At 58.2% G+C, this 22,086-nt stretch overlaps 2 protein-coding genes across 3 annotated transcripts; one reads left to right on the top strand and one right to left on the bottom strand.

The window, feature by feature from the left end:
- The first annotated feature begins 578 nt into the window (after positions 1-578).
- On the top strand, positions 579-15,466 carry FHIP2B (FHF complex subunit HOOK interacting protein 2B). 2 transcript variants are annotated; one of them, XM_079770985.1, is made up of 18 exons: positions 698-787; positions 4,490-4,709; positions 4,781-4,859; positions 8,065-8,234; positions 8,666-8,770; positions 8,867-8,986; positions 9,164-9,391; positions 9,474-9,670; positions 10,007-10,115; positions 10,263-10,339; positions 10,673-10,862; positions 11,389-11,534; positions 11,647-11,775; positions 11,942-12,032; positions 12,215-12,358; positions 12,707-12,847; positions 13,053-13,153; positions 13,386-15,465. In XM_079770985.1, exons 4-18 carry the CDS (start codon positions 8,115-8,117, stop codon positions 13,522-13,524), a joined length of 2,037 nt encoding a protein of 678 aa, XP_079627111.1. In that variant the 5' UTR covers positions 698-787; positions 4,490-4,709; positions 4,781-4,859; positions 8,065-8,114; the 3' UTR covers positions 13,525-15,465. The 2 variants fall into 2 exon arrangements, with proteins under 2 accessions (XP_079627110.1, XP_079627111.1); XM_079770984.1 differs by lacking the exon at positions 4,490-4,709 and having other exon boundaries at positions 579-787; positions 13,386-15,466.
- Positions 15,467-15,696: 230 nt separating this feature from the next.
- Positions 15,697-19,165, bottom strand: NUDT18 (nudix hydrolase 18). The gene is made up of 3 exons (XM_079770366.1): positions 18,880-19,165; positions 17,733-17,946; positions 15,697-17,512 (listed from the first exon to the last, which is right to left on the bottom strand). Exons 1-3 carry the CDS (start codon positions 19,039-19,041, stop codon positions 16,911-16,913), a joined length of 978 nt encoding a protein of 325 aa, XP_079626492.1. The 5' UTR covers positions 19,042-19,165; the 3' UTR covers positions 15,697-16,910.
- Positions 19,166-22,086: the final 2,921 nt, after the last annotated feature.

Genomic DNA, 22,086 nt, shown 5'->3' with positions numbered 1-22,086 from the left:
CCCCTGCTCTTGCTGAGGGCTCCGCCTGCGTAATTCTGGGGCATAATTTTCCTGTATCCACGGGAAACCCACCTTCTGTTTCGTCCCGTGGTGCAGCTCAAAGGGCAAAAGGGGCCACTTGGTACTTCCCGTGGGACCTCTGGCCCAGCGCTGTGCCCACTTAAAAGTGACAAGCAACAAGTGAAACTAATTTTAATTAATTTCTAATAGATCTAACACATCACCCCCTCAGCATGCATTCCCCATAAAACCTCATCAGTGAGCTATTTTTCTTTCACTCAGTGGTCAGACCCCGGGGGGCATGCCCTTCACACGCAGCCCACCTCAATGCCCCAAGCCACACACGCCCGCGGCTGCCGTGGGGGGACCGGGGGGCGCGGGGGCGTCCGGAGACGCACGGGACCCACAGAGCTTCTCACTCCCCGGAAACGACCTCCCGGGCCACGCGCCCTTCTCCGAGGGGAAGGGTCGTTCTCTCGCGGCCACCCGGCTCCCTACAGGCGCCTGCGGGCTGCACCCTGCGCCCCGCGCGGCGCCCTCCCGCTCTGGGGGATCAGCTCGCTTTCCCACCGCGACAGGCCCCGCGGGGACCCGGGGGACCGGCGGGAGCGCCCCCTGCCCAGCCGGGGCGGAGCGGGCCGGGCCCCGCCTCCCTCGCCGCCGCGGGGCCGCCCCTGCGCCGGGAGTGCGGCCGCCGAGGAGCCGGAGCCGGAGCCGAGCCCGAGCCGAGCCGGGCGCCACCATGCTGAGCCGGCTCGGGGCGCTGCTGCAGGAGGCCGTGGGCGCGGTAGGCCGGGCGGGGTCGCGGGGCCGGGGCGGAGCCGGTAGCGGGCGCGGGCCGCCCGGGAGGGACCCCAACGGGCCGCGCGGCGCCCTCCCCGCCTCCTCGCGCGGCCCCGCACAGCGCCGCCCGCTTCCAGCCGCTCCTCTCCGGCCGCGCCGCCCGCCCCGACCGCGCCGTTCCCCGCCTCTGCTCCCGAGTGCTTCCTGTTTGTTTTCCCTGCGCCCGGCTCCCAGCCCCCAGCTCGCCGGTGCCCGAGGGCCCCCGTCACCCAACAGCTTCTTCCTCCCGGTCCCCAGGTCCCCTCCTCCCCTCTACCTCCCCCCACCCCTTCCGACACACACTCCTCACTTCCTGCGCCCCGGGCTTAAAAAGCGCTGCCCTGCCCCGCCGCGGAGCCCTGCCCTCCGCCCGGGAGTGCGGAGTGCGGCCCAGCCGGGCCAGGCCCCGGGGAGAGTGCAGACAGTCCGGTGGGTGGGCCCTCGCCCTGGCCCTGGAGCAGCTTTGGGGGGGCCCTGGCCCCAGCCCTGGAGCAGCCTTCTGCAGGTTTCCAGTGTGGATCTCACATTGCCCTAGCCTTGAGTCCTTGACTCCGGGGAAGCCAGCCACGGCGGGGCCTGGCCAGCAGCCCTGTGGGGAAGACTGTATTGATGTCTTACATTCCATCAGAGTTTGTGTTTTTGCTATGTTCTGTTGGCGGGGGAGGCTGGTCAGAGGCAGCCCACTTCACCAGTAAGATAAAAGTTCAGTTTAGATAGGGAAGGCGGAGGCCCTGTCTTCCAAGTAACCCTGGCCAAGAACCTGTCTGTAAAGTGAACAATTCATTTGTCTCAGCCTAAACCCTCTCCTAAGTGACCAGTTTAGTGTATCAGATTTTCCCGAGAGAAACAACCTTGGATTCCACTCCCTTCCTCCCCAACACTCCCCCCACCCCCCTTTCTCAATTCAGAGCTTGTTATGAATGAGAATAGCCTCAGCCTTAAGCAAACTTGGGAAGAAAGTGACAGGTTCCGGCTCCTTCCTCACCTGCCCCACCTGCCCCAGCCTGGCCCTCCCAGATGTCCAGGGGCCTGGGAGGGGTTCCATATAGTAATCTCTCCTTCCCCTCCTCCCTGTCCCCAATCTAGACAGCTGTCGGCTCAGAAAGTGATCTGACAAACTACTTCATACCTCTCAAGGACAGCTCCTCGCAGAGGGCAGACAGACAAGACCTTCGCCCTAGGGAGTGAATTTCTAATGCCTCCAAGCACCGGAATTTCAGTGTCAGAGGCTGGAGGAAATATTGGTGGTCAAGGGAGATACTTTTAGGCAGCTGGTCTTCTTCGGCCCCTCAGTGTACAGGCCATACCCTAGAAGTTTAACTGACCCTGTGTGGCCCCCGGGAGAGATGGGAACCCCCCCTTTTGCCTGCACCCCCTACATCTTGCACAAACTAGTAGGTCTTCCCCTGGCCTGGGTCATCAGGGTAAGACCCCAGCAAGTTGCTTACCTCCTTGGTAAGGAGGGAGCATGCTGCTCTTTCCTGCCCTCTTCTGACAAAAAAATAGAGTTGCAATCCTTATCTTGAAATAGAAATTTAGAATGGTTTCTTTGGTCTAAGAGTTAAGAGTAGCTAACAATAGTCTCAGGTATAGAGTATCCACCTGCTTTCTTCTCTCTAATGGTCTGTTTTAGCTAACCTGCATTCTCCTAGTCCTGCTTTTTTTTTTTTTTTACTGGATTAGCTAGTTAGTTAAGCCAGTGCAAGGTTTTCAGAAACTATGAATGAATTTTGCGATTCAATGAGCCCCCATTACAAACTTGTTCAAGGGTCAGAAGGCATTCCAAGAGACAAGGAACTATGTATGGAACAGGGTCTTAAGGGGCTTGCTGAGCCATTTTTTAAAAATTTCTTTATTGATTTAAGGTATTACATATGTGTCCTTATTCCCCCATTGCCCCCCACCTCCCATTCATGCCCCCACCGCCCTGTTGTCTGTGTCCATTGATTAGGCTTATATGCATGTTGCTGAGCCATTTAGTAAATATTAATGAGTAGCCACTATGTGTGTGCCCCTGACCGCCAGGATGCTAATGGTCTAGTAGAGAGATGACCGCTAACCCAACGATAATAGAACGTGGTAAGATGTGGTCATACACCGTGTGTTTGGGACGACTGTGGGAGATGTCACTCTAGTAAGGGCTGTGAACCCCACAACTAATTTTAAAAGAAGACAAGGTTGGGCAGCCAAGGCCTCAGCTTCAGTGTTACTGCTTCCTGTCGTCGTGGTCTTCAAAGCGTTCTTCTTGCCCTCGTTTCCTACACACAACTGCCAGATGACTCTTCCTAAAACACTGCTCTGACGATGTCACGGATCTGCTCCCCATGGCCTGCAAATGTATACGTCTCCAGACTCCTTGGCTTGGCATTCAAGGCTCCAAAACCCCATCAGTCCATCCTTGCCCCAGACACACTTTGCAGAGCACCTTCTGCAGGAAATGTCTTTCCTTCATCTCTGATTGTTGAAATCTCACGCAGTTCTTCCGGTTTCAGTTCCTGCGTGACCTCGGCCTTCTCTGTTGGAAGCGACTCCTCTTTTCCCGGAGGTCACTGTCCCACCTTTCCTGTGTTCTCACCTCACACTGCATTCTGCAGTTGAGTTGCTCAGTGTGGTTTTATGTTCTCTTCTCCTTTGTGGCACTGGATCTGAGACATCCTTGTCTTGCCTGTGACATGTAGCATGGTGTTGTGTATGTAGCAGGAACTGGAAGATACTTCCTGCATCGATGAAGGGAGGAGATAGGGAGTTCTGTGGTGCAGTAAGGCATGAGGTTAGAGGGCGATGCATCCAGGAACCCAGACAGGGCTTTGTGGAGCCGGCCCTCAGAGGACGGGGGGCCGTTAGGATCTGGCTGAGGAGTGGCCTGAGCAAAGATCCAGAGTAGAAATGAGCACCTTTGCAGAGTGACCACCTGATTGTGTATTTTTACCCTGCAAACATTTACTCTGCAAGGAAAAAGAAGAAATGCCCTTTTGGGGCAGTTTTCAGGGGAAGTGCTTGTTATTACAGTACCAGCCAGGCCTTAGAGATGGCGAGAGCACTGGGAAGGGGGAGGTGTAGGGCTTGCTCCCAGCAGAGTCAGAGTCCCCCGTGGCCAACAGGAGGAGCTGGAGGAGGCATGGATGGGAGCAGAGCTAGCTAAGGAAGAGCTAGGGCTGCACAGCCCGAGCTTGGACAGAAGCGGCCCGTACCGTATATAAGTAAGGCACTTTCTTTTTTTAAAATATATTTTTATTGATTTTCTACAGAGAGGAAGGGAGAGGGACAGAGAGCGAGAAACATCGATCAGCTGCCTCCTGCACACCCCCCACCGGGTATGCGCCCGCAACCAAGGCACATGCCCTTGACCGGAATCGAACCCGGGACCCTTGAGTCCGCAGACCGATGCCCTTATCCACTGAGCCAAACCGGCCAGGGCTAAGGCACTTTCTTAACGTTATGCTACTGTTGCCCATCTGGCTGAACCGAGCCTGTGTGGCCTTGAACACAGCTTTCCGCAGACCCTCCGATTCAGAGGGACCTGAAAACTTTGTCTTTCGCGTGTGTTCCAGCCGTGTCATTTTGCTCTTGTTGTTTTAGGGGTGCTCTCCTGTTCTTCTCTGTGTACCTCTGTTGTAGGATAGCCCTGTTGTGCTGAAATCATCTGTTTCTCTGATGTGTCCACCAGCTTTCTTAGCTCCTCCGGGCCAAGGACTATGGAATCCTGACCTGTGGCAGGGGCACCGTGATTCCAGCAGGGAGCGGGGTCTGGGAGCGATGCCACGGCATCGTTGGCGACAGTTCGGATGTGTCCTGGAGGAAACGTGTTACTCTTCCTTTTGAGAACCCACGATCGCGGTGCCTCCCCAAGTCCCAGCACTGACCCGGCACCTAGCAGATAGTGGAAGGTCCGTTCCTGGGAGTGTGGGTGGCGGCCGAGCCGGTGGTCACACAGGTTATGTGTCTGCTCTCTCCGCAGTGGGAGCCCACCATCGACCTTCTGGAGGCGTTTGTGGAGCACTGGAAGGGCATCACGCACTATTACATCGAAAGCACAGGTGGGAGGAACTGGGAGGAAAGGATGGGCAGAGGCACCATGCAGCTCAGAGGTGCAGGGGCCCCGGGGAGTGACAGCTGCTGCCCAGGAGTTCAGAGTTCTGACGTTTTGCGAGGGAGCGATGTGAGGTGGGAGCGGGGACAAGGAGGATGGGGCTCTCGCGGGCCTACTGTGCAGGGCAGAGGTTGAGCTCCACTTGCCCCCATCTTCCAGCCGGGTCATCCAGGCCTTCAGTCTCCAAGTGCCTGTGTCCAGGGCTTACTGATTGAAAAAGCAATCGAACAGCCCGAGCCACTTTGGCTCAGTGGATAGAGCAGACCGAAGGGTTGCAGGTTCGATTCCAGTCAAGGAATCGAAGGCCCTGGTTGGGTCCCATGTGGGAGGCAACCAAGCAATGTATCTCTCTCACATTGATATTTCTCTCTGTCTCACCCCCTCCCTTCCACTCTCTCTAAAAATCAATGGAAAAATATCCTCAGGTGAGGATTAACAAAAAAGAAATTGAACAAATTTCTCTTATCCCTCAGCCAACTTGGACGGGTAGGGGGAGAACAAAAACCAAAACCAAAGCCTATAAATACCAGGTCCTTCTCCCCACACTGACACACCAGGGAACCAATGCCTTGGGCATCTGGGCCCATCAGGCTCGCTCACTGGGAGATGGAATCTAATGGGTTGCTTTGTAGTCGGTGTGCTGGCATTGGTGGATGCACCCTGATTGCCGTGTAAACCTGTCCTGCATCCCTAGCTTTCCCCTCCTGGAGTTCAGATTGGGATTCCGTTCCAGCTTGCACCGTCCTGAAGGCTTTATTTCCAGTCTGAGCAGCCCAAGAAACGAGAAAGTCGCCTTGGGCTGTCCAAGGGCCTCTGAAGCCTCTGTTAGAGCAGGTTCCTCAGGCTCGCACTGTGGACATTTGGACGGGTCACTCTTCGTGCTGGGGGCAGTGGGAGTGCACTGCAGTATATTTAGCCCCAACTCTGATCTCTAGCCATGAGAGGCCAGTACCCTCCCCGCTTATGTGACAACCAAAACTGTCTCTCCGGGCATTACCAAATGTCCCCTGGGGACAGCACATGCCCCGAGTTGAGAACAACTTTAGACTGATCATCTCTCTTTTTTCATTGAAATATAATTGACATATCTACACTAATAAAAGAGAAAAATGCAAATTGACCATACCTTCACGACACCGCCAGCCAATCAGGAGTGAGTATGCAAATTAACCTAACAAAGATGGTGGGTTAATTTGCATACACAGGTATGAGTGGCGGGAGGCGGGACGCTTGCGTTGTCACCATGGCGACGACACAGGCGTTCTGCACCTCCTCAGCCGCTCTGGGCCTCTGGGCAGCTTGGGAAGGCAGCTCTGGGCCGGAGCGAAGACAGTGCCAGCAGCCAGGGGAAGGAAGGCCCATTCTTGCACGAATCTTCGTGCATCGGGCCTCTAGTAACATTATATTAGTTTCAGTTGTATAACATATTGATTCCATATATGGGTAGATTGTGAAATGATTACAGTAAGTCTCATTAATATCCATCACCACGTGTAGTTATAATTTTTTTCGTGTGATGAGAACTTTTACAATCATAGCAACTTTCTTTTTTTTTTTTTTAATATATTTTATTGATATTTTACATAGAGGAAGGGAGAGGGACAGAGAGTTAGAAACATCGATGAGAGAGAAACATCGATCAGCTGTCTCCTGCACACCCCTCTACTGGGGATGTGCCCGCAACCAAGGTACATGCCCTTGACCGGAATCGAACCTGGGACCCTTCAGTCTGCAGGCCGACGCTCTATCCACTGAGCCAAACCGGTTTCGGCCATAGCAACTTTCAATTATACAATACAGTGCTGTTAACTATAGCCACCACTCTGCACATTACACACCTAGGACTGATTTTATAACTGTACGTTTGTACCTTTTAGTCCAAAGACCTCTTTGACACAGAGCCCCAGCTCACCAGGAGAGCAGTCAGGGATCCAGAACCGACTCAGATCCATCTGGGGCTTTGCCTGGGCCCAACCCATTAATTTCCAGAACAGTCCCTATACCAGAGGTACAGGAGTGGATGAGGCAGCTGCCTTGCTTAAGAGCCTGTGCTTTCAAGAAAAGCTAGGGGGTGCTCCAGTGCCAAAGTACCAAAACCTTCTTTTAAAAACCACTCTAGCCTCTGCAGCTCTAAGACAACCACACTAACCAGCTTCTCCATCCGGGCCTCTCTGTGGTGCCGCAGGTTTGAGTCTGAACCCAAGGTCGTGCACAGATTTCTTTTTTCTGCTTTTTAAAAAATATGTTTTTGTGATTTTTAGAGAGAGAGGAAGGAAGAGGGATAGAGATAGAAACACTGATGAAAGAGAAACATCGATCGGCTGCCTCCTGCACACCCCTCCTGGGGATCAAGCCCGCAACCCGGGCATGTGCCCTGACCAGGGATTGAACCAGTGACCTCTTGGTTTATGGGTCGATGCTCAACCACTGAGCAATACCGGCTGGGCATCTTTTTTCTGCTTTTTCTTTTCTTTTATTTTTCTTTTTTTTGTTTGTTTGCTTTTTAAAAAGTAGAGTATTGCATTCTGTGAGTGTAAAAGAGACAAGCAGGCCCCAGATTATCTGTTGGGAAGCTGCTAGGAGACAGATTCTGAATTATATGACAGAGACCCCTGGGCCCACAGCTTCTCACTCAGGCCCAGAGCTGCCTGCAGCCCTGGCAACGACCCTCGGTCAGCCGCAGGGTTTGGACAAGACTGATGCTCTTCCCTTTGATAAAAAGCAGGGCATGCCCACATTCTCAGAGTTGAATCCTGGGCCTCATTCTAGAAGGTCTTTTGTGTGTGTGTTTTAATATGTCTTTTTATTGATTTCAGAGAGAGGGAGAAGGAGAGAGAGAGATAGAAACATCAATTATGAGAGAGAATCATTGACAACTCTGGCATGTGCTCTAACGGGGAATCGAACTGTGACCTCCTGGTTCATGGGTCACGCTCAACCACTGAGCCACACCGGCCGGGTTCTTTTGTGTTTTTAAATATGGAGGCATGAACTGTGAACTCCCATTTCCTCTGGCCTTTATTTGGAGCAGACTGTTAACTTGGCCTCTCCTGCCCTCAGCCAACCCCATCCCCAGGCCCCTTGGACTTGACTCCGTGGAGCCAGAGTGCTCATCTTCTCCCCACTCACCCTCTTTCCTGACCCTCGAGTAGATGAAAGCACCCCGGCCAAGAAGACGGATATCCCCTGGCGGCTGAAGCAGATGCTGGACATCCTGGTGCACGAGGAGAGGCAGCAGGCGGCGGGCGAGGCCGGGCCCTGCCTCGAGTACCTGCTGCAGCACAAGATCCTGGAGACCCTGTGCACGCTGGGCAAGGCCGAGGTGCGGACCCGGAGCCTTCCGGCCCAGCCCGGCCCTGGTGCCAGGCTCTTCCACCTGTGCCCCTCCAGCCCGGACACCGGCGGGGCCGGCTCAGGGCACAGCCACCACCTCCCCCGCCCACTGCTCGTGTCAGGGAAGTCGAGGAGAGGCTCCCTCTTAGTCAGTCAGCCTTCACTCAGCCAAGATGTGCTGAGGACCAGCCGTGTGTCAGGGGACACAGTGGTGATTAGGACAGAGCCCACCTGTGTGTTCAGTGACGACAAGCTTATGGAGAAAAATGAAGTGGGACGGGGACGGGCAGCGCAGAGGGGGCCGGTTCCCACAGTGAGGGAAGGAGGCTTGCAGAGAAGGTGCCCCCGGGCAGGGGAGGAGGGCAGTGTTCCGAGGGGCACGGCCCCCTCTCCTGACCGGCCCTCCGCCCTGCCCCTCAGTACCCCCCCGGCATGCGGCAGCAGGTGTTCCAGTTCTTCAGTAAGGTTCTGGCCCAGGTCCAGCACCCTCTCCTGCATTACCTCAACGTCCACAGGCCTGTGCAGGTGAGGGGCCGGGAAGCCAAGGGGTGTCTGGGGGTGCGGCCCCCCTCTCTTCCCTGCCACCCGTTCCCCTCTGTTTCTATGCTACTCCCCTTCCAGAACCTTCTCCGGCTTGGGGGAGCTCCCGGATCCCTCACAGAAAAGGAGGAGGTGCAGTTCACCACCGTCCTCTGCTCCAAGATCCAGCAGGATCCAGCCCTGCTCACCTACATCCTGGAAGTGAGTGTCTCTAGCGGACAGAAGCGGAGGGGCCCAGACCCCACCCCACAGAGGCACTCAGGGCGCCTCCCCTCCCGCTCCCTGCCGAGCCCCTAACAGTTAGCACATCTGCGTTCCCGAGGGACAGCGTGGGGAGTGGTCTCCACCAGGCCCGGCCTCACCTAGCCTCCTTTGCAGGGTAAAAAAACTGTCGCTCAGAAGAAAGCCTCCAAAGAGTCCACCGCCCTGCCTAGAGAGACGGCCAGTATCGAGGACAAGGACCACCCCCACAGCAAGGCTCCTGACGGGGGTCCCTGTGAGGCCGGGGCCTTGACCGCCCAGCTGCCTGTTGAGACCCAGGAGCCCGATGAGGGGATAGGGGAGAGCAACCTAATCACCTCCCTGGTTGGCTTGTGCAAGAGCAAGGTGCTGGGCCGGGTGAATGCTGGGCGGAGCCCAGGGGACTGGGCTCAGGTGCAGGTCCTGAGGTTGTGTCCCTGCCCCCTAGAGAGGCCGTGTGGCTCTAAAGGCCCAGGAGAATCTGCTGCTGCTCGTCAGCGTGGCCCCCCAGGCAGCCGCCACCTACCTGGTGCAGAGCAGCCCCTGTTGCCCTGAGGTTGTGAAGCACCTTTGCCAGCTGTACCAGTCCTTGCCCGCCTTTCTGGACCCCGCAGACATTGCTGCTTTAGAGGGCATCGCCTGGAGGTAGGCACGTGGCCGGGGAGGTGGGGCTGCATCTGCAGTGGCTGGAAGCCCTGCCTGTCCTCCGGTGGCCGGTTCCCCTTGTTTTCCAGGAGGGATGGGGACCCGGGCTGGCACCTCCTTCCCAAGGTTACAGCCCCCCCTAAGGGCCTTCTCACCCACCAGAGGAGCATCACTTTGGCTTCTACCCACAGAGCTCCCTGTAGAACTGACCGCCCTCCCCTGTGCCCCGGCCCACTCCCCACCTGCAACAGAGGCTCCCGGGCAGAGGGAGAGAGGGCCCGGCTTCCTTCTGGAACAGCTGAGGCGGGCCTCACAGCCTCCCTCGCTCTCCCGCAGGTTACCCAGTGCCCCGTCCGATGAGGGTGACTTCCCAGGCAAAGAGGCCCTGGCTGCCTTCCTGGGCTGGTTTGATTACTGTGACCACCTCATCATGGAGGCGCACGCGGTGAGTCACGCCGCTGTCATCTCCGTCTCCTGGAGACCTGAGGGGTCTGCGGAGCTGGGCGGGGCCCCTCTGCTGTTGTGCTGGATGCTGTGCACGGACAGTTCTTTTCGGTGGACACGTGTTTAAGACGTGCTCTTTGGTGCCCAGGTGGTGGCGGATGCCTTAGCAAAGGCTGTGGCTGAGAAGTTGTTCGTGGAGATTCTGCAGCCGCAGCTCCTTCACGTGTAAGTCTACGTCCAGGCCCCTCAGATGTGGACATAGGGTGGATCGAACCGCCCACCCCGTCCGCCCCTTCCTGTCCCTACAGACAGGGACCTCCTTAGCCAGCGTCCCATGAGTCTGTGGGCTCTTTTTGGCCAGGCCTACCCCAACACACACGTGGCTCAGAGCCACTGTGGGCTAGCAACGGCCTACGCCCTGGGACTCTGTGACCTCAGGAGGGGTGGGAGGGAGCAGAGAGACACCAGCTGGAGATGTAAGGAAACCAGGAAGGGTTCCACCACCCTCCCACCCAGCCCCTCCCTGTCCCTGCCTGGCTCAGTGTTCTGTCCACATAGGTCTGAGCAGAGCGTCCTGACCTCCACGGCCCTGCTGACGGCCCTGCTGCGTCAGCTCCGCTCCCCTGCGCTGCTCGGAGAGGCCGTGGCCTTCCTCCTGGGCTCGGAGCCGCGGCCGGCAGCCCCCGAGGACGGCCCCCGCACCCTGTGCGCTCACCTCATCCGGCACTGCGACCACCTCTCTGATGAGGTGAGGTGGACGCCCTGGTCTCCACGCGCTCCCGCCCCAGCCCTGCCGGAGGGATTTCCCGAGGTCTCCCATCTTCGTTAGTGGTCCCGGGGGCTCTGCCTTCGAAATGCTGAACCCCTCCCCACCAAAAAGAAACCGTGATGGTAGCCAGCCGGCTCTTGTCACACGGTCGTTGTCTGTGATCACAGGCTGTCTGGTCTGCACCCTGCTTCTCCCTTCATGGGACGTTTTTCAGGCTGCTGGCCCCTCGGAGGTGGGCGAGGCCAGCACTCCATTTTCCGGACAGAGAAACTGAGGCACAGAAAAGCCCATTTTTCTTGCCTGTGATTGCGCATCAAATTGATGATGGAACCAAGACCAGCCAGACTCCCGAGTCCCAGGCCACCACCCATCCACTCCCCCCAAAACCTGCCGGGGAGGGGGATTCCCTTCTAGGGGGACTTTTCTTATCTGGGAGAGCCGACTCCCAGGCGCCCCCGGAAGCTGGGGCAGGAAGGGGCCTCCTGCTGACGCCTTCTTGCCCCAGATCAGCATTGCCACGCTGCGGCTGTTTGAGGAGCTGCTCCAGAAGCCCCACGAGCGGGTCGTCCGCGGCCTGGTCCTGTGCCATCTCGAGGGCCGCCTGTACGCGGCCCGGGGTTCCCAGGAGCCCGAGAGCTACGAAGACAATCTGTAAGCGAGACCCTGCGCCCCGGGGAGGCCCCGGCCCCACCCCAGCCCTCGGCACCCCACACTCTTTCTTTGGTTGGTTCCTCCGTGCCATGCATGTGCCCCCTGGCCACAGAGACCTCGAGGAGGACCCCTACTTCACAGACGGCCTCCTCGACGCCGGCTTCCAGCCCTCTGCCAAGCCCCATCCAGCCCCCGCCACCAACTCGGATGGCAAAACGGCGGTAACTGAGATCGTCAACAGGTAGGGGCAGGTCAGGAGGCCGGAGCCACGTGGGTTCGCTTTGTCTTGGGCCATACCCCTGAGGGGCGCAGCCCGGGTGGGGATGTTCCCTCCAGGAGGAGACAGACGGAGCGGGGGGAGCGTGGCACCAGGGGCGCCCCGCCACACCGAGGGTCCTGTCTCTCAGCTTCCTCTGCCTGGTTCCTGAGGAAGCCAAGACCTCCGCCTTCCTGGAGGAGACCGGATACGACACTTACGTCCACGATGCTTACACACTGGTGAGTGTTGAGGCCTCTGCCAGGGCCCACTCCTTGCCCCTCAAAGGCTTCTCCCTCTGTGAGCTCCGCCAGGGCACGCCCAGCTCCAGCCACGAAGCCCTGAGTCCACCTTCCTGTGTGGCCCTCTGTGTGCCGGGGCCTCCTGACCGCGGGCCTCCTCTCAGCTCTCCCTCCTGCTCCAGTTCCAGGAGTGCAGCTCCCGCGTCAGTCCCTGGGGCTGGCCCCTGGCTCTCACACCGCTGGACCCCCACGAGCCGGAGCGGCCTTTCTTTGAGGGGCACTTCCTCCGAATGCTGTTTGACCGCATGTCCCGGATTTTGGAACAGGTAGCCAGCGGGGCTGGGCCCCAGCCAGAGGGCGAGGCCCACGGTGGCACCCCAGGTGGGTGCCTCTGGAGTCCTTCGGAAGAGCAGGGGGTCGGGTCGTCTGCGGTTCTTCAGCTCCATGGCCCCCCTCTCCCCTCACTGTTCCCCGGGCGGGAAGCCCCGTCTCGCCTCTGCTCCACACGCCCTAACATGTTCTGGCCCTCAGCCCCAGGGATCCATGACACACACACATCATGTGAGCCTCCCACCCCCGCACACGTTCACACTGGCCAGGTGCCTTTCTGGGGGAGTGCAGAAATGCTCACCACCCCCTGACAGCCCTGGGTTTGTCCACCATGTTCCCTGCAGCCATACAGCCTGAACCTGCAAGTGACCTCCGTCCTGTCCCGGCTCGCCCTCTTCCCCCACCCGCTTATCCATGAGTACCTCCTGGACCCCTACATCAGCCTGGCCCCCGGCTGCAGGAGTCTGTTCTCTGTGCTCGTCCGGGTAAGGATGCCAGGGAGTGTGTCAGTGGTGGGCAGGAAGGGAGGGGACAGGACAGGGGCTTGGGAGCTGCAGATGTGGGGACCCTAGTCAGTGCCCGGGGAGAGCACAGGTACCAGCCACCCTGCCATCTGCCATGGTGCAGCAGAGCCATGGACCTTGCTGGAGTGTCACTGGTCCCCACCTCAGTCCTCCTGTTCCTCTCTAGGTGATTGGGGACTTGATGCAGAGAATTCAGAGGGTACCCCAGTTCCCAGGCAAACTGCTCCTGGTGCGCAAGCAGCTGATGGGACATATTCCTGGGGAGCAGTAAGTAACCGAGAGAAGTGGGTGCCTGGGGCAGAGCCCTGGGTGGGAGGGCAGGTGCTTGGTGCGGGGGTGGGGGGGGGAGAGGGGTGCCAGGTCTTAGTGCAGAGGGCCTGCTGCTGAGCTCTGTTCTCATTCAGGGGTCTGCCACTGGGTTATGCCTTAGGGACCCTGGGAGGTCACACTGGGGGCACACCCACGGCCTTCCAGCCATGACTCTGTGCTCTCCCCTCAGGCTGGACCACCAGACCCTCCTCCAGGGCGTGGTGGTACTGGAGGAATTCTGCAAGGAACTGGCTGCCATTGCTTTCGTCAAGTTCCCCCCACAGGGTCCTCACCTGCACCTCCCCCCACCCCCGGAAGGGCACGCCTGAGCCAGGAGCATGACGGGAGGGGAGGCTCCTCTTCTCACCTCTGCCCGGAGCTGCCTCCCCTCCCGCCTGGCACAGCCGCCGCCACCCTTCTCCCGGGGCAGGGGCTTGGCTCTGTCTCCTCTGTATCCAGGGGCCTCTGCCTCTGTGGAGGCCTGGGCTTCGGCTCCCAGGTCACCTCAAGGAGACCTTGCCTTGTTGGCTACACCAGGCTGGGCTTCAGGAAGTGGGTCTCCAAGGTCCCAGAGCCCAGGAACAAAAGAGGTGGCCTCCCGGGGAGCTGGGTGATGGCCAGGTGAGCGTCGGAACCCAGACCCTCCTGTGTTCTGTGCCTGTCACCTGCCTCTACAGGCCATTTGTGGCCGAGGCCAAGACCTGTGATTCAATCCCGTGGGCACAAGGGGTGTGAGCTGACGGCTGCAAGGGCTGGTCAGGACTGTAGGTCAGACAGATGAGGGCAAGGGAGCCCAGACTCTGTCACCCTAGGTACCATAGATTCTGCTAAGACTTGACATTTTTTCTCTCCTGCCTTCTTGACTTAACCCTTGCGGAAGGGGCAGTGGATGGCAGGGGTAGCCCACTCTTCTTGCCTGGCCCTCCTGGAGACGGTTGCAAAATCCCCAACCGCCTCATGGCAAATGGCCAAAGCATGCTCCGCGCCCAGGCGGGGGCAGCTGCTAATGAGAACCTTGATGCAACTCCACCAGGGCGGGAGAGGGCCTGGGGAGCCGGGGGCTGGTGCCAGGCTCCAGCTCCAGCTGGTTTCTCTGGCGCCTTCTGAACCCGTCTCAGCAGGTCCACAGCACCTGGGCAGAGGGGCTGGAGACTGGGGGAGGCCGGGCCCAGCCCACAGTGTTCTCGACGGAATGCCCTTCCAGGGGAGCGAGGGAGCTCAGGGTACAGATGAGGCCAGGATGCCCACCTGACTGCAGGCCCCAAGGCCTGGCAGGGAGGGGCTGGGGCACAGGCTGCAGGCCTGGTGTTCTCCCTGCATGCCCTCTGAGGCTGGGGCTGCCACCCCACCCGGCCCGAATCTGTCTCGACCTGCAGGAACACACAGGCGGCGCCAGGCATTACCTCACAGCAGGACTGCAGTTGCTGGCTTTGCTCCTGGGCAAGGAGGAGCAGGCCAGAGCCCCTTTTGCTTCCTTTTCCTGCCCATGCCGCTTCTGGAAGCCAGCTGCGGGTTGCCAAGAGGTGACATGAAAGAGGAGGAAACTCAGTGACCTCTACCTCTCCCACATTCCTCCAAGCTGGGGAGGACTGACCTGCTGTGCTGAAGGACACCGGGCGTGTGCATGCATGCGTTGTGCACACGTGGGTGTGGGTGTGGGATGGGAGCAAGCTCGGTGGGCAGACTGGGTCTGGACTCTTTCTGAACATGTCCAAGCGTCCAGGAGTCCCAAACACGCCCCTCCTCGATGCACTTTGGCATTCTCATGGTGTACCCCCCAGACACCACGGCAATAAATGGTGTGGTTGCGTGGACACAGCTGCCCTGTTCTTCTCCGCCCTTCGCGTCTTTTCTGCCGAGGGCTCCGCTGCTAATTTGGGCCCATCTTCCTCCCCAACTAAGACAAATTAAGTTCCTTTTTCAGCACTGGAGTGGAGGGGTTGGCGGTAAACAGACAGGCTCTGGCAGGGCAACTCTGACGTTCCTCAGCGCCTGCCAGGAACAGCGGCTCTTGGCCAGGCAACACTATTTCTGCTCAGTTTGCCCACAACTGAGGGCTGGCCAGCCCCAGAGACACCCTGGGGGAGTGGGCCATCTGCAGCATCTGTGTGCACGTCTCACGTTAGGTGCTTAGGTTGTGAGCTGTATGGCTTGCTTTTGTGAACAGTGGGCCTGCTGGGTTAAAAAGCTTGTCCCTAAGTGTACGTGCGTGGAGCCTCTGAGGGAGTCACCAAGAATGCGCCAGGGCAGGGCAAGCTGAAGACGGAGAGGGCTGGCCAGTGGTTCTCGCCTCGGTGCGTGTTAGAATCACTTGGGCGGCTTTTTAAAATACCAATGCCCCAGCCCGACCCTCTGTGAGATAAATCGGTGTCTCAGGGCTGGCCCAGAGTTGTTTTTAAAGCTCTCCGGGTGATTCGAATCGGCACCCACAGTTGGAAACTACCATAGGCTAAATAATGGGCGCAGATACCATTGCCCTTTGACGTGGATATGGACGGGTGGGTCCCTCAGACACTGAGAGAAGTGAGGGAGAGCGAAAGGGTTCTGCTCCATCTTCGGAGATCTTTATCCTCGGATGGACAGGAGGACTCCTACCACAGACAGCCCCACAGGCCAGAAAGGAAGACAAGATGGTGGCCAAGAGAGGCAGGCAGCAGCTGGGGGGCCTCGGGTCCCCTGGTCCTTCATTCAGGGCCAGCGTGTAGTTACTTCAGCAGGGAAGCCCAACCAAGTGTTTCCCAGCTCGGAATCAGAGATCTAGACTTCAGATGCAGTGAGGAGCACACAATATATTTTCTTTGTTCATTCCTTTTAGTTTTCCTTTAAATTTTAGTCAAGTTCTTTCTTTAAACAATTCCTACTATGATTCAGTTGGGCTAAGGGGAAATGAGAGGATTTGGGTTGGGTTTGGGCTAGAGTTATAAAAAGGCAGAGGCAAGAGCCAGGGGCCCGGCAGCAGAGTGGGGAGGGATCAGCTCAAGAAGGAAATCCAGGCCCGGGCAGCTCCCGACTCCTCGCCTACCCGAAGCTTCCCTGGCATTCTCACTGCTCGAAACTTGGAGGGGATGTGGTCACCTCCTACCTGGCAGGCAAGACGAAGAGGTTCTCAGTGGGCCCCAGACAGGCCGAGGTGGACAGCAGGAAGCCTGCCTGCTCCCAGCTCCCAGCACCAGGCCGGCCCCTGCCGTGTCAGCCTGCGGTCTGGCAAGGCCTCGGTGGGACGAGGGGAGGAGCTTCTCTTCTGAGGGCAGTCCCCCCTCCCTGCTCACTTCCTCCCCACAGAGACATTTAGGCAGGAAGGCAAAGGAAGCAACATCTATTTACGCAGCAAGGGACACAGTCCTTGGAGTAACCTCCCCAGCACCTCCTCCATGTTCTAAGTGCCTGAGAACCTGGCCTAGAAGAGAAGATGCTATCTCGGGTTCAGAACGTTCTTATATCCCTTTAGGGAGCAGTGCCCTCATTGTGCCTCAGGGCAACTGGGTCCTTGAGCTCTGGACTCGTTGCTTGGTTCAAGGCACTGTCCCTTCTGGTGCAATGTAGGGACCTGCTCATGGTAAGGAGAGATGGAAGTCCCCCCTGAGAAGCAGGAGAACTATCCTGCTCCCAATACAACGGGATCCCTGATTGCCAACCTCCTGCCTCCCTAAGAGGGAGGCGAAACCATGGTGGAGGGAGCACAGACAGCAGCTCCGTGTCTACTTATGGCACCTTTCTATCTGTTGACTGGGACAACAGATGATTCCTGAAGCCTCTGGAAGAGCTGGCTTTGTAGGTCTTCCTCCACCACCTTCCACCAAACAAAGTTCTCACCCCGCACCTCGGGGGGCTCATTTTGGATTCCTGGGTTCCGAAAAGCCACGGTCACCAGCACATTCAGGCAGATGCCATCCGTATGGCCTTTGCCCAGGTGCTGTAGTCCAAGCAACCCCTTGGTCTCCACTGCCAAGTGGTGCAGAGTCAGACACTCCTGTAGCAGCCGCAAGATGGCCATGTTGATGCCACCCCTCTGCTCCATAGGGGTGAAGCCACAGGCAGTGATGGGCAAGTGAGGCGCCCCCACTGTGCCTACCAACACCCACACGGTCTGGGTGGCCACACTGGTAAAGGTGGCCACGAGCCGCTGACAAACCAGATTGCAGGGAAGCTCTTGGGGCAGAATGCGAGGGTGCCTGGCCTGGTGGCGGTACTGGGCAGCCAGTTCAACCAGGGGCAGGATGTCCTGGGCTCGCAGAGGAGTGGCCAGGGAGGTTCGTGGGTACCAGCACGCCTGCAGGGACTCTGCATCTGCCTCCTTGGAAGTCTTGAGAACTCCACCTGGGGGAGGGGTGGGAGAAAGGGTCTGTGTTGAGAGAAGTGCGAGGCCTGGCAAAGCCAACAGCCACCGAGGCACTCTAACCCTGACGCTGAGGCTGGAACCTGGAGATGCCAGGCTTGTAGCAGCCAGAACAGGGGCTGATCTCACCTGAGCACCAGCAGGGGGAAAGCTATCCACTGCCCCTTGCCCACACTGCCACCAGGTGTGCTGTACTAGTACCTGTGGGCTGAGCAAGGAACACGAAGCGGATCCAGGAGGGGCCCCGCTCCTCCACACACAGCAATGTCAGCGGCTCGCAGTGCAGCCCGGCCTCCTCCTTCACCTCCCGCTGCAGGGCCTCCACGATGGTCTCCCCAGGCTCCATTCTCCCCGCGGGCAGGTACCACGACCCATAGCATTCTTTCTTGGCCTCCTGGATCATGAGCACCTCATCCTGAGGGGAGAGAGAAAATCCTCACCCTCACACCGCCAGGCTGGGATTGCCAAAGGAGGGACACAGCCAGCAGCCTTCCCTTGCCCTGGGGCCAGATCATATCTTAAACACGATCACCCAGGACCCCCTTACTAGAGGACACCCTCAAACTGCGGAGCTTTCCTAGAGAATGGCCCTTGAGTGGCTGCCAGCTACAGCTGTCCCTCTCTGCGATTTACCCCTTTGCATTCAGACTTCCATTGCAGAGAGGGGCTGAGATTCCTGGGACCTGCTTCGGGGGCTGGGGTTCAGACCCCACAGTGGGGGTTGCCATGTGTCCTGCACTGTCTGCATATGTTACAGTCTCTCTCCCCTCCCCTCTTGGTTTGCAAACTGCTGTGGCCTGTTCTCACACTGAAGTCTAGGCTTTGAAACATGCCCCCACCGACACCCCCATATAACTCCTACCTATGGCCTTGGCCCCTTCTAGCTGTTGTCACAGCAATCTGTATTAGATCAGCACCAAAAAGAGCATCACACAGGAGCGAGGTCTGAATGCAAGCACAGGTTGTGCCGTTACTGCCTGTGGGACCCAGGGGAGGTCTCTGCAGCACTGAACAATCTTAAAGAGAGCCCACTCCGCCAGCCTGTGCTAGCTACCTTGTGGGAAAAGGAAGAGGAATAAGACAGCGCTCCCCATTAGGCACCGAGGCCTTGTGGGATGAGACAGACATGCTCCTGGCCTCGGTTTTCTCCTCTGTACGTCTGACAATCGCAGGGTTCAGAGTTCGGCGCACAAGGTTCAGTTGTCAGTATGACAGTGCTTTGCAAAACTGGGGAGCGCCACCCACAAAGAAGCGCTGGTTCCTGCCGGTAGGTCCTCGGTCCCCAAGGGGCTGGCTGCGCGCTCCGGGCCCAGGCGGTGGGTCGGCGGGCCGGCGGGCGGACGCTCACCTGCTCGTTGAGGAACACGGCCAGCACCACGTAGCAGACGTTCCTCCGTAGCCGCACGGGTGCCCGCAGCTCCCCGGCCGGCTCCGAGTCCCAGCTCTGCACACGCAGCCCCTGACCCCCCAGCACCGCTTCCAGCTCCTCCGCCAGGCCTTCCGAGGCCATCTGGTCCCCTGGGAGGCGGCGGCCTCGGCCCGCAGACCCGCTAGGCCAGGTGCGGAGCAACGAGGGGGAGCGACGTGGGGGAGCCTGCGGTGCGTTGCCTGGGCCTCCGTCCCCTCCCCCGCGGGCTCGCGCCTGGGGCTCGCGAACAAACGCGGAAGCGCCGGCCGAGCCCCGGCCGCTGATAGGCTCCGCTTCCCCGCGGCTGGCCCGGATTGGCTGACCCGTGTCCGTCATCGCGGAGGCGGGGCCAGTCCGGGCAATGCGGACACCACCCAGTTTGGGCTTCTCGACCCGTTTCTCCTCGCCCTCTCCGGGTACCTCCGGCCGCCAGCCTCGCTAACACCTCCAGCGCGCACAGGTCCGCACCGGTTCTGATGGTTGCGTCATCCTGCCTGTGGGCTGCGGAGCGCCACAGTAGCCAGCGACAGTGACGTCACAAGCAGAATGACGTCACGGAGGTCTGGGGCCGTGATTGTAATGCAACGTCCAGCTTTTTTGTCATAAACATACCACTGCATTGCCCAAATGATTTACTTCCTAAATAACCTCTTTTTCTTTTTTTTCACCAAAAATGTACTGTAACAGGGGACATGTGCTCTTGCCTTGGAGGAGATTCTGATCTAGTTGGGAAGGTAGATGTAGACATATAATAAAAAGTCAACTCAGGGTTATAAGCCAAGTGCTAAATGACTGGTTTGAGCTGGAGGTGTGACAGCGCTCAGAGGAGGGAGGGAGCAGGGCTGGGATGCTCAAGGTGTGGCTGGCAGTGGGAGAAGGGGGATTGGGGCAGAGAGAGGTCCTGGGATCAGTGTCCCAGCCCCCTGCCTGGCATCTCCTATTCTGTTTCAGCACCCTCTACCCTGCAGCCTGGGAGCCCTGGGCGAGCAGGGGCCAGTTTCTGCTCCTTCATCTCTGTTGCCCCCACCTCCAGCTGGCTCAGCCTGCTGCTCGGAGAGCAGGGTGTGGATTTTGGCGAGCTCCCGCTTCTCTCCCAGCCTGACCTTTCTTCCTCAGAGCTTCCTTTAACCACCTCTCAGGACAGGAAGGCAGGGCCAGCTGGAGTGAAACTGTGAAGCCAGCCAAATCTGGGATCCTCAGTTAGGTCTCCCCTTTCCCTCCTGCTGCCTTTGTGCACCTCCCTTTGTGTGTGTGTTGGGGCGGGGGGAGGGTGTCAGTCGCTTGGTGGAGCAGACAACGCATTGGACTTGGAGCCAGATGCCAGATGCCCGACCTCGGCTCACTGGCTGGCTGTGTCCCTGGATAAGTTGTGAGCATCAGTCTCCCCATCTGTGGGTTGGCTCACAGCTCTTCCTTCACAGGGTTCTTGGGAAGGTGAGATGTCCATGGGCTGTTTACCAGGCAGCCCACCAACTGCCCCCACCCCCAGCTGGGCCCTCCTGGCCACCGGCACTTGTTGCTACAACACAAAGGCCCACTTTCATGAAGTGTGCCTCCAGGGCCACCATGGAACCAGACTCGAGGGAATTCCAGCCACACCAGGTCTGCCTCCTTAGGCCCTTCTCACACGTGAACTGTGCGATCCCTGGAGGCGGGGCACTGTGCTAGGCTGTGGGCCCACAATCTTTGGAGGCACTTGGTGACGCTGCTGCTCCCAGCCCCAGACCTGTTGCCTCCCAAACAGCTGAACTCACCAGGCTTAGAGGCCCCTAGAACTGCAGAGCCACCTGTTAACATAGTGTGTGTGTGTGTGTGTGTGTGTGTGTGTGTGTGTGTGTATCCCCCAGTTTTCCCATCTGTGAAGTGGGGGACAGCATTGGTCTCAGACTCCTTTCTGCCTCCCGGGGATGATTTGAGAGAGAATGAGGTCATGTCTGGGCAGGGCTGTGAGCGCCTCAGAGGCAGCCTAAGATAAACACCAGGCGGCCTGACTGCCTCGAAGAGCAAAGACTTCAACAAGCCGCGGCTCCACTCCCCCCATTATCGCTGGGAAAAGTGCTCCGCTCCTCTGAAGTGGCCCTAGTCACCTCTGTGGTGAGGAGCACAGGAGGCAACTCTGAAAGCCGCTTGTAAACTGGGAAGGGCAGCCCTGGCGAGGCCCTGGGAGTGTCCCAGCCCTTCCTGGGAGCTGAGGGAGACAACAGAAGGCAGGCTTGCTCAGGCTTTGGGAGGAAGGGAGCACACCCCAGACTCAGGCAGGAGAGCCCCCGAGACAGATGGGAAAAGCTGAGGAATGGGGGGCTGAGACAGAAACCTGCAGAACCAGAAGCAAAGAAAGGTGTCCCTCAAGGCTGCTCTGTGCCCTCCATTTCCAGAGAGGGAAGATCGCTGGCAGGTGGGGGTGGCCATGCAGCGGGGTGGCCAAGAGTGTCCACACTGTACAGTGCCCACAGGAGCGAAGCCTGAGCCAGCCATTCCAGGGCACATGGACCCGCTTACGCATGTGAGTAGGAGTGCAGCAGGGAAGTGTAGGCAACCTCAGAAACCGATGGGATGGCATGGGCAGGCAGGGTGGGGCAAGGGTGTCTGTAACACCAGAGTTGTCACAGAGCAGCAAGCCCTGTCCCTTGTCAAAGAGGGTAGGGTAAGGAGGGCAGTAGCCCAGGGTTAGGGAGGAGGTCTGGCTTCAACCTGGGCGATGCCACTAGCTTGCCGTGATCTTGGGAAAGCCACATCTACCTTCTAGGTCATTGGGAAGACACAGGCAGAAGTGAATCCTGAAAAAGAGTGGACATTAAGGGAAAACTAGTGTATCTCAATCAAGTCTGTTGCTTAGTTAATAGTGTTGTATGGAAACCAATTAATAGTGTTGTATGGAAACCAATGTCTTAGTTTTGATCACTGTGCCATGGTTATGTACCATGTCAACACGAGAGGAAGCTGGTGGAAGGAGAACTGGGAATGGTCTGTGCTATTTTTGTGACTCGGTTGTAAATCTACAATCATTTCAAAATTAAGAATCTAGAAAATGTACTTTATCAGAAAAAAAGAAAGAGGTGGCACGAAGTCGCCACACCTGAGGTCACTTCTAGCGCTGAGGGTGTGCCTCGCTGTCTGGGCCAGTGAGAGGCTGGAGGTGAAGGTGGG

The sequence above is a fragment of the Cnephaeus nilssonii genome (genome assembly GCF_951640355.1).
Source record: "Cnephaeus nilssonii genome assembly, chromosome: 5".
Classification (NCBI taxonomy): Eukaryota; Metazoa; Chordata; class Mammalia; order Chiroptera; family Vespertilionidae; genus Cnephaeus; species Cnephaeus nilssonii.
This window is presented reverse-complemented; position numbering and strand designations above follow the sequence as displayed.